The 17,015-nt window shown below is 35.9% G+C and overlaps 1 protein-coding gene across 2 annotated transcripts in view; it reads right to left on the bottom strand.

The window, feature by feature from the left end:
* LOC108975285 (hemicentin-1) overlaps positions 1-17,015 on the bottom strand; it is a 449,942-nt gene that overhangs the window by 38,713 nt on the left and 394,214 nt on the right. For both annotated transcript variants that reach the window (XM_018943659.1, XM_018943658.1), the window contains exons 6-8: positions 14,172-14,312; positions 13,180-13,311; positions 11,407-11,504 (exon numbers count right to left, since the gene is read on the bottom strand). In XM_018943659.1, coding sequence (XP_018799204.1) covers positions 11,407-11,504; positions 13,180-13,311; positions 14,172-14,312 — 371 coding nt within the window. The remainder of the gene's footprint in view (positions 1-11,406; positions 11,505-13,179; positions 13,312-14,171; positions 14,313-17,015) is intronic.

Consider the following 17,015-nt stretch of genomic DNA (forward strand, 5'->3'; position numbering starts at 1 on the left):
TTTTTGTTTTTTTTTTTTTTTTGTTTTGATTTTTTGTTAAATTATATTCAAAACAGAGAACAGAGCATGAAGTTCCTGGATATACATATGTTTGCAAGAAAAGTTTAGAAACCAGAAAATACAGAATCTCTATCAAAAATGACAAGAAGATCTGAAAATCTTCACCAAAAGAGGTATTGTTTTGAATATGATGAGGGTGCTAATATTCCATAAGAAAATGCCCCCAAATTATAAAGGAGTGAAGTGTGTCTCTAAAGTTTTCCACTCCTCTCTGTTACAAGTGAAAATAAAGACATTCTCATTAGTACCTAGAGAGTGATTGGAGAAGAAATCTAACAAATTTATACAATTAATTCCCAAAGAAGTGCTCAAGTCAATAAAGTTATTTTCTAAAGCATTCAACCAATTCATTGACATAAAGTTGTGCTCATTAATGTGTTGATTGCGAATTGCTAAGGTTTCGAAGAATCAAAAGAACCAAGAGGAAATCAAGAGAAAATCATTTAGGCGTTACCTGCCACTTAAACTTTGCGGTTGAGATTGATTTCTTGCGCCACCTTTCGCTTGAAAGTAGAATACACGATACAAAGCTTACATAAATAAATACTCATATATATATTTTATATAGTATGTATACATTAGAGGGGTTGTTGTTGCTGTTGCACGCTGAATTTTTTCCACGAAGAAATTCATCAATTACTGCCGTTTCTAATCAATCTTTCACACTTGCTTAATTTTTCACATTTCGTGCAAACCTTTGCATTCACCGCTTTTTCTTTATCTCAGCTAATTTGAAGCATGGGATGGGGTTTAGCGCTACGTCTGTATGTGTGCTTGTGTGTTGCGGTGAATGTCTGCGTGTTGGCAAGTCGTAAGCGATTGGGATGTAAGCGGTATTGCTTAGAAATGCTTTTCATCATGTCCGACCACAATCCGGTGCGATGATGAGGACACAGCCGCTACTGCTCAGCTCAGCCTAGCACAGTTCTGCGTGAGCCGCTCATCAACGCCAATGGCAAAGCGAATGTCTTCATCTGTGACACGGCATGACAAATAGCAACTGGCGACCAGCGACTGACAGCACCATATCGTTTGCACCAACTTCAATGAAACTTTGCGAAACAGCTTCCTAAGTGCGTGTGAGTGTACGTACATAAGTATGTGTACGTGTGTGTGTTGCGATCTTTTGTAAGTGAAACGTGCGTTTTGCTGCTTAGACTTGCCACACAATAGCGCTGGCGGCAGCGGGTGAGTGGGCGAGTCGACGGTAGCAACAAAAAATCTTAACTTGAGAGCACGTCACACACACACACACACACATGCGCATACAGAGAAGGAAAGCTGAAGACGAAGACGCAGAGTGGCGCGCAAGAAAATTAGTATTGATGAGCAGCAAAGCGAAAAATACCAATCAGCACTAATCAGCAAATAAGAGACAAAAAAACGAGCGAGTGTGAAAGAGCAGTGGGTAATAACAAAACACGCACACATACAGGCACAAATTTTAAGTTAAAGGTGTGAGCTGAGGATGAAAGAACAAACTTATGCTTTGGCGAAAAAGTTATTGTCGGCTGGCGAAGCAGAAAAACTTGAGCGAACACACACACACACGCATGCCCACAATTCTACACCCATACATACAAACAAATTAAAACACACAGCCATATACGCATACATACATATGTGAAAGGTTTCGAGCGCACACATTTTAGAGTTAGCGCGCGCCAAATGAAAATGTTTGCAACAACAATTGAAACAACAACARCGCAGGAAGAAACATGAACAAGCATAATCATAAAGTTGTGACAACAAACAAATTGCCAGCTGCGGTGCTGAGGTGCTGAGTGTCGGAAAGTGCGCCGAAGTGGCACGTCTGAAGTGTGAAGTGCATAAATGAGGAGGAAAATTAAGAAAGAGGTGAGCAAAGGCTTGCTAGCACAACAGCAGCAACAAGCGGCAAATCAGCAGCGGCGTAGTATACCTGACACCTCGGCGCCGTTTTGGCTCGCCTGAGTGCGTAGTTTTGTGCGCTCGAGAGCGTTTCGGGAAGTAGGTGTTCCCTCGTGTACACCAATGTGGCAGCGATATTGGTGCAACGGTGTGCACACACGTACACCGCATTCATTCAACTTTCTATCGAGCACGTACTTCATTTAACTTCAATCAGCAGCACCCCCTAACCCGCTGCACACACACATACTAATTCACCCTTTTCGAAGTACACGTAGTGGCGTGGCGCAAAAGTGAAATACAGTTTTCTTTTTATGCTGCTCGGTTTCTCGAGTGCATCCACTAGAATTTAAAGCTCTAAAAAATCCGTTCGCATTTATGAAAAATACTTTGGTGCACTGGGAAAGTTTTTGTTTTTGTGAGGAACGGGAAAGGACTTACGCGACGTGTTTGAAGCGCTTCTCTACTTTGTTGTTGGTTGGGTTGCAGGAAATTGCTAACATGCTTATATCGAACGTGTACTTTTTATCACGCATTTTTTAATCAGAAGAGGCGTAAATGAGATTGGCTCTGATATGTCTATTTATGCTTCGCATACCCTAAACATGCCGTGGTAATATTCCGATAAGGGTATATTAAGTTTTCCTATGTTCATTTGTCGGAATTTAAGTGAACTAGTCTCTCAGTTTTTTTGATATCGATCTGAATTTTCGGATCCGTCCTTTTCTCACCAAGAAGCTTTCGCTATTGTCAGAAAGACCAATATCGGACTTGTATAGCATATAGCTGCCATACAAACTGAAAGATCGGAATCAAATGCCTGTAAGGAAATCTTTTTCAGTTGAAGAGAAATGTTCACGAAATTTTACAGGGATTATTGCTTACGGCACAGACCAATCTCCGAAGAAATTATTTAGATCGAATTATTATAGCATGCTTATTGCCTTACAAACTGAGCGATAAAAGTTCTTACATATAAAGATTCCAACATTTCGTATTTGGGTTGATAACAATTATAAAAGTGATTTTCCTTTGGCGTTCAAACTGTATCAAGTCGGTCGAAATCGCGTCAAGCCAACGGTACCTGGTCAATAACTAAATATCGTTTTCTTATTGTTCACCTGCATTTGGTTTATCTCCAGATCTTTAAGATGAGATCACACCTCTCATTTCACGCTCCACGCTGGGTTGAGAGTATAAGATCAAAGAGATTATGCGTGCTTCTACCATATAAACGTGGCTCCATTATTTCCCTTCGAAGTTCAATCCACAATCATCCGAGTGGACACACAATGAACCCGCTCTAAGATGTGGAAAAATACAACAGATGGCTGTCAAGGTTATGTCATCTGTATTTTGGGATGCACAAAGAATAATTTTTATTAATTTCCTTGAAAAGCTAACGAATATCAACAGCGACTTACTTTTTCAGCAAAACAATGCACCATGTTACAAATCAGTGAAAACGATAACAAAAATCAAATTGATTCTGTATCCACCTATTTTCAAGATCTGGCCCCCACGACTATTTTCTGTTCTTAGATCTCGCTAGGAGGGAATTTTAAAATTAATGCGTTTCGTTATTTAACACTATTCATTTAACTTGCACTCTTTCAGCGTAGCGAGTGTTCCTTTCGTTTCAATATAAGTGAATTTATAAGAGCACGAGATATAAATGGAAACCTATGCGGCCAATCTCTGAGCTGCTCTTGGCCGTGTGCTCTCGCATAGCAAATGCTTTTAACAAAACGATTTTACGCTTCGCTGACGGAAAAGGTAACGATAACAATTAAATAATCCCACACAAACACACTTTTATATGCGCATGTATGTATATAACATATAATATATGTTTAATACATATATGTTTGTAGTAGTGTTTGCAAAAGAGTGGGAAAGTAAAATGGGTTAAGTCAGAAAAATTAGTAAACCAAAGACTAGTCGCCAAAGGTAATCCTGTATAGTAAATGTAGCATAACAGTAAAAACGCATATAGTGAATGCAACTAAATGCATTAAGGCCAAGGAGAAATTATAAAACGAAAGTGGTTTTGCTCAAAGCTGATTAAGGCTCTTTTGTTAGAATGGAAGACTTAGCTCAGACTTTAATAAGCAATTTAAAGAAGAAATTTTGTATTATTTTATATAGTATGATATGTGTGTGAATATAATGGGTATAGTCTGGACTAAATTGAAACTCAATAAGTAACCACTGAAAGAAACTAAATTTACTGTATTAATACATATTGATATTATGTAAATTTTTAAGCGATGAATTCAGCTTGTATTAAAATTCCGACACATGAGCTTTGGCGCTATAAAACGTTTGTAAGGATTATTTTTCTTACCCAAAGCAGATTCGTTACACAAGATATAAGAATTATGAAATAGCAAAGATCTTCTATGTAAATGTAAGGCTTTGTATAGGAAACGATTGCAACCAATGCCGATGGACTCCTGACAGAGCCTCGGAGGTTACACAAATATAACTTTTTCCTTCTTGAATTTCGTCAGGAATATAGGTGTGTTTAGAGGGAACATAATAGAGTGTGGTGACTTTGCTGCCAGTGAATTAATAATGGGCCTCTTAATGGGCTAGGTGTCTCGTCAGACATCATGCTACCTACATATTTCTTTGCATTGGAGAGTGCATCTCGGGAAATACCTTAAAAATTGTATAGCGAATACGGTAAGCAGTAGTTTTTTTTATTAAAAAAAGACATTTTGGAATAATACCTTTCATATAATTTGTTGAGAACAAATTAAAAAATGTACTTCATTTCTTTATTTGGTAATTTCATTTTGTGGCACTTCGCTTAACCTTTTTCCAATAAGTCTCTTTTGTTTGATCAAAAAATTATACAAAACGTCATACTTATTTATTATTTTAAAATTTTTAATTTATTCCCAAATCTATATCGTCCTTCTTAAATTAACCCATTAGGCTACAATGCACTTGTTCCAATGTCTTTTGAAATGCTCGAAACAGTTGTCAATATTAATTGCAGGAATAGCCTTCAATACGCTTATCGATTCCCGTTTAATGACTTCAATCGACTATAAACAGTTTCCCCGGAGAGGTCTTTCGCATTTTTCCAATAGCGAGAAGTCACACGGAGGTAAATCAGGCAAATACGATGGTTGCGGTATAATATTGGTTGAATATTTGACGAAAAACTCATGAAGACTTATTGAGAAGGTGCATTATTAGCTCGTGGTGCAAAAACCAAGAGCTATCGGCCCATAATTCCGGTATTTTTTTACGAACACCTTCGCGCAAATGACGCATAATATTGAGATCATGATCCCTGTTGACAGTTTTACTGATCCTTCTGATAGTTCATCGATGCCAACTAAAACTCTGAATGTTTCATTGTTGATTCTCAAACACAAATTCGTTTATTTTATTGGCGTGTTGATCATCAATTGATGGCCGTCCTGGACGTGGTTCGTCGTCATCACGTTCTCGAACGTCTTTGAATAATTTGTACCGATCAAAAACACTTCCTCACAACAAGCACAATTATCACCGAAGGCTTTTCCAACATTCTGTACATTTCGGCACCAGAAATCTGATTCCGCACATACAATTTAACGGAACTTCTTTCTAGAATAATTTGATTCTTCGTAAAAATCGCCGAATGCACTTTATGTACTACAGAAAAACAAGCGTATACTAAACACTAATGATTATTTTGATGTGGTATTTGGCACAGATGTCACTAACAGTCATCGCGACCTAAGAAAAAACATTTCGATGAATGGGCATTTCGCGCGAAGTTTAAATTCAAAAGTCTTACGATTTATTGCCCACACTAAGAGGTTCAAATTATTCTTTAATATACTTACATATATTAAAAATTATAGTATTCAGATGGACTAAGTATTTCTAGAAAATTGAAAAAAAAAGTAATCTAGTTCAGCTTATGAATATCCAAATAATATTTATATGTAAAAATATCATTTTTTTAAGGTTAGGATTAAGAGCATAATGTAAGAATGTAATTTAGAGTTTTTCCGCCTACATTTTGAAATCTAAACTTAGGTTTTGTAAGTATAGACGACATATATGTATAATATGTGTCTGATACTTATCGACTTACATATATATACATACTCGTTTACTATGTATGTATATAAAATGAACCCTACCTACAAGGGATACCAACAACTCAGCTACGAAAGCAAACTTTCAACTTCTTGCTTAAAGATGAAAATTTATCAGTAACGGCACTTATCAGCGGAGCGATGAAGTTGTATTTACTTGTAAGTGTCACAAAATCTAAAATGGGTTCATCAGTTAACAGAAAGGTAGAACCATAATAAGTTCGAGCTTTAGGTTATATTAACTGTTTTTAGCAACCAAAAACTGAAGTTCCACTGCTTTAACGCTTAAAATTCTCTTGCCATTATGACTCGGCTAATTCCGCTCTTACGCGGATTGTGCCACTCGCGTCGGTTGGTCGGGAGGAGGGTAATCGTTGGGTATTATTGTTATATTTGTAAGTTTAGACAAGTTGAAAATTTATTAAATTTTGCTGCCACTTTTAGTGGCAATTCGTTATATTTTGTTAGGCTGAGAAACATTAATAAGTACCGTTATGTTTTAGACAAACATATGCTCATAATAATTGCTTGCAATTTGCTGCTGCTAATTGCTCAAATATTTAAAAGTACTTTTCCAGCAACACTGACACTTCACCAAAGTGTCACACGCATGTGTGTGTTTGTTAAGTGTTTGCGCTATTGAGTGCCAACCACGCTGCCACATTTGCTGTACTGTACAGTTAGAAGTGTAGACTATAGAGCTTTAAGTGATTTTGACACTTGACTTGTGATCTCTCGATCAACGAAATTCAAACAAATAAGATTTATATATGAGTTATTACCAACCTGCCACAAATCCACACACACCAAGGCATACGTCTGTCTATGTAAGCACTTTCCACAATTCGCATGTGTTCGTTGATTATTCTCGTCAACAACAGCAACAAAAATAATAGCAGACAAGTGCCAAAGTTGGAGCCTTCCGAGCAGCACAAAATAATAACACCTTAATGCCGCATCAAACTCTGCCGCAACGACGCTGCGCTGCTTTGGTGAAATCTGCCAGGCAGCATGCAAGTCTGCAAGTCAATCAATCAAAGCGGCAAGCTGGTAGCCTGCCAACCAACCGAAAAACCAACCCAACAGTCAGCCATCAGCTCAGGCAGTCTGCCAGCCCAGCATTTAGTCAGCTAACGTCTAACTGTACACTCGGCACACAACGACACACCGCAGAGCCGAGTGTGTACTCGTACTCGCTTATTCATACAATTTTCATTTTGAATGGCTGCTCAAGTGTTTTCGAGTTGATTTACGTGCAAATCCATCAATTCATTAAAATATTAAAATAGCTCGGAGCGTCACACATACACACACACGTACATCTTACATGAATCTGTTGGTGTTTCTGCGGTGTGCTTGTGTTTGGCACACCTCTTTCACCCGTTCCAATAGCCGCTCAGCGCGTGCACCGTCAGCAGCTCGAGGAGCATGGGAGATTTTGAGGCGTCGGCGGACACGTCGTGTTGGCTGCTTAATCGATTTGCTTATCCGCCGCTCTAATTTGAAAATTAATTTGCAAAGTAATTTACTTCGCAGAGACACACGTACACAAATGCGGACAAAAATACGTATGTGTAGCTCTTAAGAGCGCGTGCGGGCATATCCGAAATGAGCTGAACGAATGCAAATTCAAATTGTGCTGTCAATCTCGCTCGTCAATGCAAATGCAAAATGTTGGCGGTGTTGATGGCCTATTTTATAGGTGCGAAAGCATGCGGTAAATCATTATCATCGCCGATATTGTTGTTGTTATTGTTGCTTTAATGTGTTTTTGCGTTTTTAGTTAACTGACATTTTCGAGTGTGTCTCGCTGAGTTCATCAATTCGTCAATGCTGGTATGTCATCAGTATGCGCGCTTATGCTTTTTGGTGTCTCTGTGTGTGTGATGAGTGTGTGTGCATATGGATGTGCGTGCGTGTTTTAAGTGCTTTTGACAAATTCGTCATTAATTTTAAGGCTTTCAGGCGGCTCTCATAATTGGAATTGCTTGAGTAGGCATTGACAATCGCTTAATAAGTACACGTGTTCCGAAATACGTATGTACATACATATTTTTGTATATATTCGAACATTCGAAGCATGTTTTTTATAACCTCAACTTGGCTAGGAAGTCATAATCATAAGAGATAATTTTGAATTTATTTTGTTGAGAGCTTTATTAAGGACTTGAGAAATTTTATTAATAGCTTGATAAATGGGTTTTTATATGAAGCAACTGTGAAAGTCTCTGAAAGGCCTATTTGCAAGATTCTCCGAACGAAGGAGGAGAAGGAAAGTTCGATTATACTGCGCGACAGCAGTTCACACGAAACGGATAGAGAAAGGAATTGCAGCAAAAAAACAGCGGTCTGTTGTAAGAGAAACAGCGGGTCCAGCTAAACGACTCGGGAAAACGGACGACGCTATAAAACCAATCAGCAGGCTCGATCAAGAGAAACTCTACACCTACAGGGCGGCACCGACTGCCAGCTAGATAAAGCACTAATACATTTTTTGAAGTAAAATTTACTATGGATGATTTACCATAAATCCGTTTAAAATCTTGTCCAGCGATTTCTGTCACCTCTGAGAAACCTAGCAGTAAAGCTTATATTAAGAGCATTTAAGCTGATAGGGCATACCTTCCACATAGTTTGCTCAATTTGTACTTTCACCATTGAAATACTGGTAGCAAATAAATTATATTATGACTACCAACTAACCAGTGAGATCTAAGTCCACTGAATACACCATACTTTCGTATTCGAACCAACTTTAGAAAAAGGAAAGAATAAAGGAAAAAGCTTTATTAGATCGCCGTATTATTAAAATTTCTGCACTTTCTAAAAATTTCCCACTTTCAAAGCAAAATAAAAAATTCCTTTTTAAGCATATACATACAAATATACATATATAAAAATATTTTCATTTCCCTTAACACCGACACTCGGCTGAAATTACGTCTGGGTCATTGAAAAATCGCCATGACTTCACATAACATTTATAACTACATACGTAGATATGTATGGCATGCATTTGTGTATGTGTATGTGCATTCGGCTTTCGTGGCTCAAGGGAATGCCGCGAAGTACAATATTTGCCTGACCTTTCACGCTGTTAGCAATGCAATTTAGCGCTCAGGTAATTTACATAATTAACGGTAAAATAACATGCTCACCATGTTGCATGACATTTGCCGATATAAATTGTTATATATATGCAAACATTAGGGTGGGAGAATTTATAAAAAACAATTATGCAATTGTACAAAACTCTAAGCTATGCCGTGGGAGGGGATGAATTTAAATATAGTAGTAGCGGTGATGACAAAAAAACGGTAACTATTGCAAATAATTATCGTGTATATATTTTAATATATGTATTTACATATATTTTACTCATTAAAATCAATTTTAAATAAATGAAAAAAAAAATTTTAATTTTTCTATAAGATTGGTAAAAGTTTTGACACTATAAAGCTTGAAAATTTGATTGAAGGCTAACAGTACGATTTCAGTGAAATTCTTTAAAGCTTCGAAAGCTTAAAGCTTATATTTTTGTGGAAGTATAAATAATAATGCAACTGTGCAGTGAAAGCTTTACTTTTCAATGGACGCTAGAACTCAAATTGCAGTATAAATATTATTAAAACTTACAGTAATACGAGTGGAAGCTTCGAAAGCTAAACGCTGTTTTATTGGAAGCTCTGCGTCAAATGTAATTTATAATTTTTATTCCAAAAAGAATTGCATATATATTGAAGAATGAATTGAATATTCGTAGTTTTACAATTAAGTCTCTACAAGCCAAGCTAATTGTAAAAATAATTGGACACACCCTAATGTGCTTATTTGTATTCATTCGCTTTACTCACTGCATACCTAAGTAAAATGTGAGAACTCATTAAAATTGCGCTCATTTAAAAAATACGCTGAGGATATGCAAGCGAATGCACGCGAGAAAACTGCGAAAAAAGTTGTTTTCTTCATTTATAATGTTGTTTGGTTTTAGAGTAATTTTTAAAGAGGCCATAAATGCCTTGTAAGTAAGCGTGTGTAGTAGAATTCAATTAAATAATATGAAACAATTTTTATTCTTAGGAAATGAGTTATTGACTTAAAATGCAAATTCGTGATAGCTTCGCTGTGAAAGCTTCACAGCAGGTGAGATACACGGTTGGCAATATTTGGAAAAAGTTTAATTTTTATGTGGGTAAAATAATTTGGACACAGCAACTCAACCCCTCGAGCATGGACTATCACATTGTATACTAGCTTGTGTATCATTAACATAAATAAACACGAGCGTAATGCAAAACGAATGAGTCAATGCAATGCAATGAATAGTCGAGTGAAGGCAAATGTACAAATTGCATGCGGAAATGTTGTTTTCTGCAACGGAGCAGCAACAGAAGCGCTGCCACGCCCAATGTGACCCAGCGAAAATAAAACATTTGCGAGCGGGTAATGACAGCAGCGCGCAAATGAAAAGTGCAAAATAGAATACAAACACACACATATATATATACGCGGCACTGCTGAGTAAAGTGATTCAGAGAAAACCGCGCTAATAAAGTGAAAATGGCGCATGTTGGCGCGCAAAGCTTTCCCAGCTGGCTGAGTAGGGGATTTAGTGTGCATAATAACTTCCATAGAAATGCCAGTTTTCAGTGAGCGCGCCTTTCACTCATATAATTTCGTCAATTGACATTTTTCTGTGTTTTTTTTTTGCCGCCCAACGCAATTATTTGTCCACACTTTCGTTGTAACCGCGCGCAAATGGCGTGTGCATGTGTGTGTGTCGCGATGCTTGCACTTGTGTTTGTAGTAGTATTCGTGTTGTTGTTGTTGTGGCAGCTTGAATGCAGCGCTCATATTCATTTTCATGACAGTTGTGCGACTCGCGGCTGCACGCTTCTGTGCATTGACCGCAGACACGCTCGTAAATACCAATATCAAAATGATGATTTCTAGCGTTGCCAACACACAAGCAAATATAAGCACACATACAGCCACGTATATATATTTATGTCTATATAATTTTTTTAAATGCCATTGCGAAGGAAATAAAAACAACTGGTGACATAAACATCGCGTAAGCAAACAACCATTTAAATGCGCAAAGTGGTCGGGCATAAGGACACCGAATTCCATCAACTAACGGTCGCGTTCACTAATGAACTGGCGGCGAGCATTTAATTTTTGCTATGCAGTCAGAAATGGCATTTTTGGTTTTGTGGTGACTATTTGGTGTTAAGTGTTTTGGGAGTTTTAGTTTTTACAGTTTTTTTTTAAGACAAAACACTCTTTCAAATTGGCATTCAAATATTTTTATGGTTTAATTATATTGATAATATTAAGTGGAATATACCTCAGGTTGTGTTTCCCCATGGACTATGCAGACCAGCATTGCCTCGTGCCCTTCGCCGGAGAAGACTATTGGACGTTCAACGGATATTTCAGGTGGATCTGAAATAGAATAAAGATTTTAAATATCTGCTGACAGAGTTAAAAATAACAGAAAATAAATTATAATTAAAAAGTAATATATTATTATTATAGAAGGGCCTTCATTATTTTATTTTAAATCCTTAATCTTTGGTTTAGTGTTTGATTAAAATAAATATTCTTATTTTTTTTTTGCTTCGACTTCCGACGCAACCGTCAATACTATCAGTATCAATATCAATATCAATATCAATATCAATATCAATATCAATATCAATATCAATACCAATATCAATATCAATATTAATCTCAACCTCCAGCCCTACGTTAAAAACCAACCTTAACTTAAACATTAACTTCTCTTCTCTTCAATCTTATTTTTGCAACGTCAACAACCGCAACCATAACCTCAAAACACACTTTCAATATCAATCACTTTTCCAAAAATAGTGCAAATCCAACACTCATCGCAGTCTAAGCACAACTTTAACCTATTTTTGTTCTGAGTCGGATTTTTCACTTATTTTCATATTTATGGTATTTCTCCATTTTCAATCTTACCTCTACAATGTTTTTACCTCTATCTCAATCCATCTTCTAGGACGTCTATCTCTAAACTTTTCTATCTTTAGTTCACTCTCCAACTCATATAATTTATTCTTTTACAATAACATCAAATAATACATACTTTATTCATATGAATAACCATTTTTCTCAACCCCTTCCCCATATAACCTGGATTAACCATAAACATTATTCCCAACTTCTTTTCACGCTTACTCACAACAAAGAGCTTAATTTTATTCCCAAAGTTAATATCAAACTTCCATATTAATATCAACAGTTCTACAAATTTCCGCCTTTTCCTCCATTTGAAGCTCTTTTCTTTATCCCTTTCTTTTTCTCTCTCTCATCTTACCCAACACTTGCATCTTTTTTTCTAATTTTAAGAGCCATCTATTGATATGCATGCTTTCATATCGGAAGCTATGTATAAATGTCAATAACCACATCCAAATGTCTTTTCTCTCTCTCTCTCTCTCTTTTTTTCCATTTTTGTTTATTGTTTCTTTCGCTTTCAAAATATTAATTAATATATTTGACCTTTATTATATATTTGAATCTCAAGTACTATATATACTACACATATCTCTCACTTTCCTTACACACAATTACCTCCATAACCATTTCTACCTCAATTTCGACAAAATATTTCTATAACTATACCGAATACTGTTTTGCATATATGCTATGCAACTTTGGCTGTTTTCCATTATATTTCTAGTAATAATTTAACCAAGTAAAAATATAAATCTTAAGTACCAACTTTTTCTGAAATGATTTCAATATTTTTGGACCGATTCGCTAATAGAATTTAACAGACGGCACGCACTCTCAACCAGTGCTGCCAAAGATCATAGTATTTACACAATTATAACAGACGAATTTACACAGACCTCCATACTATCACTTGGACGAGAAGTATGCGTAAACGCATAACGAAGCTCTGCATACAAGAGCGCATAAATAAATAGGAACTTTTCATTTGTACTTGACCGACGGCGAGTATTTCACTGCATGTCGACCTGATACTTCACTGTTTCGATTTTTTTCGTATTCTTTTTCCTTCACTACATTATATTGTATAATATTTATTAAAAGCGATTTTGTTCTGCTCTTTGGTTTCACAACTTACATAGGACATGCAGGACGACTTGACTGGATGCCGGTTGACCGACGCCGTTGTTGGCTGTACAAATGTAGACGCCGCCCTTGTGCCGGTCCACGTTCTCGATCGACAGGATGTGCGAGTGCAGCTTCTCCTCGCCTGTTGGAGCAAATCGGGGAAAAGCAATATAAAAAACGGAACATGTGAATAAAATAAATTTACTGCTGTGATGGAATAACTAAGTGATTGAATGATGAGAGGATGTGGAGTAGGAGGAAATGCACCACGAAAAAGGAAGTGGTCGATATACGAAGTATGCTGGAATTGAAGAATGTGGCATGGCAAGCTGTTGAAATAAAAAAATGAAATGAAAACAGAAAAAAATAAATAAATAAAAATTAAAAAAATCAAATAAAGTAAATATAAGCAAAAAAGAAAAAAATACGGGAAACCAAAAGTAGAGCGTAAAATGCATGCGGGCAGTGTGAGTACAAAACAAATAACAACAATGCAGCAATTGAGCTGTGAGAATGTGAGTCAATAAAATTGAATGGCACTTTTAATTAAATCAACTGACATCGTTGCGCCTTCTACAGAGATATGACAGACGAAGTGTGCTTTTAGGCGCTGTTCCACATATTCCTTACTTTTATTTACATATATGCAGCGTTATTTATTTGCTTTTTGATAAATGCAGCAGCTCTACGGATGCACAGAGCGGTGGTGAGGACATACGAGCTCTATGCACCGATGGAAGTGCGTAAATGTGTACACAGCAAGCAAAAAATTTAACTAACAAAAAAGACACTGTATAAAATGGAAAAAATAGAATAAAAATACAAAAAATTAAAATAAAAAAATATATAAAATAAAACAAAAGCCCATAAAATATTTACTTAAACAATAAAAAGAAACACAAAGTGGAAGCGCAAATATCACACAGGAACTGCGGTGTGGCAGGAAGATGACTATGCAAAGTGTGTTTATTTGAAATGTTTTATAACTTATTCAAATCTTACCGTTGGGCAAAATATTATTCTTACGACTCCAAGTTACGTTCGGCGTCGGATTACCGGAGGCCGAGCACTCAATACGCACCGACGAGCCCTTTTTGACTTGCAAATGTCCACCGGTGCTAATGTGATGGATCCTTGGTGGCACTGTGTGAAGGCAGAGCATGAAAATACACAAGCAGAACAACAGAAGAACATTAGAAATATGCAAAATAGGCAAATACAAGAAAGATGTAGAAAAAAAAGAGCAAAGCAACAGGAAGCCATGGCGTATACGCAACAGAATTTTCCTACTATTGCAGCAAATCAGTTGGAAAGGGAGGCGGTCGAGTGTAGCGATGACACTGGCCACATTCCTAGTCAAGTCCAGATAAATACAAATGCGTGTGCATTTACATTTTATTTGTGTTGTTGCTATTTGAAATTATTATGGTCAGCAGGTCTCCCATAGACAGCAATTTAATTCAATGTTTGGGAATTTCTAAACGCAACTAAAGGTTTTGCCGCAAAAGTTGTTTGCATTAAAGGCAATATTGTTTCCGGCCCACATAAATTCACAATGCACGCACACACATACATATATACACACATACGAATGCGTTGCTGGTATGTGTGTGCAGCTGTTTGTTTGTGTGGAAAATTATTTTACAACTGTTTTCAAATTAAGATTTAAGGGAAATGTAAACCCCAGTACAGCCGTTTAACAATTCCTGCAATTTCATGTAAATTACTAACATTTTTGCATAACGGTATCTGTGGGGTTTGTAAATGGCAAGTAGAAAAATATTTGACCTATTTGAGGTTTAAAGAGATTGGGTATTTCTATGGCGCTATGTATGTATACATCTGTACTGTTAGGCATAAATATGCGACATATTTCTAATTAGTTTTCACTAGAGATAGATATTTTAGGCGAATCTTCTTACTTTAATTATGATTTCATTACTTAATTACCTTAGGGCTAAACTAATTTAAATTGTTCGTATACTTTATACCATAACCTATAAAATTAAAAGCGTTGCATACATTTCGGCAATCTGGTATTAGCAAAGTTTCAAACCTAATTGCGAATGAAAAGTATAATTTCTTTTGGAAATGTTTTAGTTAAATATTTTAACAAATAGATAGATATATAGAATTCAGAAATAAAACATACAACAGCCTTGAAATATATTAAAATATTGAGAATATCTAATAAACCTTGCTTTAAAGCAACAATTTTTGGGGGTAAACCATAAGTTTTGATATAAAAAAAAAAAACGTCGGTATTTAAATAAATAAAAAAGTAAACGTTTGAACCATTTAGCAACGTTTCAAAAGCATAAATTGATTGGACAAGAATTGTTGGAGTTTATCGTACAATTTGCTTCTTTCTTTGTTATATGTTAATATGTTATTTCTGGTAACTGTAGGAGTCAGGCCGTTGTTGTGAAGCTGCACACCTCACCCGATAGACTGAAATAATTTTGAAAATTTTTGTTAAAGCAAATTATAGGCTTATAAGCTATTGTGTATAAATAAATGTCTTCATAGAAAGAACTAAATATTAATGAATACGGTAATATTTTCAATTTATAGTATGTTCTATTATACGGATACAAATCTAACAACTACAGGCTAAAATTGAACAAAAAATAATTGAAAAAAAAGTGAAGACTCTTTTGTAGACACGTGTGCCGAAATTTTCCTTACAAGCATCTGTTTTCTAGTGTAAAATAAATAATAGTTAAAGAATAAAAACCAAGACATGACCTACATTTGCTAGCATCTAGCAAAGTCACATACCTTAACTACAATTTTTAAGTATTCAAGAGTTTAGTTATCATATAAGGGTTAATCGAAATGAAAGTTTCGCAAAGAAACAATCCAAAATTTAAGATTATACTTTTAAAGACTGTTTTTTTCATAAGAACTTTGTCATAATTTTGGTTTATGTATCCTCATTAACAGCACCATATAAACACAATGTACGCAGACCGTACACGATAATTATTATCGCATCGAGCCAAGATTGTGACCGAATTTAAAACACAATTAATACCTTCGATCAACCACTGTCTTCACCAGATTTGGCTTCGTGCGATTTTTTCTTGTTCCCCAAACTGAAACTGCCGCTGCGTGGAACCCGTTTTCAGTCAATCGGCGAAATACAACTACATTCGCTGAAGAAGTTGAAGGCCATTCCAAAAAGTGCTTATGAAAAGTGTTTTGGAACTGTAAAAATTGTTTTCCTAACTAAATTACATTTGATAGAGATTACTTTGAAGCCGACAACATAGATTTTGATGAATAACTAAATATTTACGATTGCATAACAATTGCATTCGACCACGTTACATTGTATATACATTTGTTACTCTCTTAGCATGCTACGTAAGTTTTTTGTTATGTGTATTTTACGTCATTAATTGAACAGTACTATTTAGACTATTTTCGATTGCCTATGAAGAATCAAGATAAATTCTGTGTCACACATAAATTTTGTGTAATGTGTATGAAACTCTTATTCGGTTCGTCTTAACAAGAACAAGGATCAGATGAAATATTCTTTATTTTTGCTTGACTCAAACAAAAACTATTAAGAACAATTCTAAACATACCACCCAGAACATCTCCAACCTGTCTTTGGCCAGCAGTCATAACCTACATAGAGCCGAAGTTGAGATGTCAGTGGATTTGCATATCTAAAGGAGCAATTCCAGCGAAGCAAAAACAAAAAAAAAAAAAAAAGACCAAAAATACGTCACCTTTGAAGAAAAACTGAATGATCAGGAAAAACTCCTGATTAGTCTCTGACATTTTCAACATTTTCAATTTGAGATGGAATCGACAAATTGCGGCTTTCGATAA

This window comes from Bactrocera latifrons, unplaced genomic scaffold (genome assembly GCF_001853355.1).
Source record: "Bactrocera latifrons isolate USDA-ARS-PBARC rearing strain unplaced genomic scaffold, ASM185335v1 scaffold_63, whole genome shotgun sequence".
NCBI lineage: Eukaryota > Metazoa > Arthropoda > Insecta > Diptera > Tephritidae > Bactrocera > Bactrocera latifrons.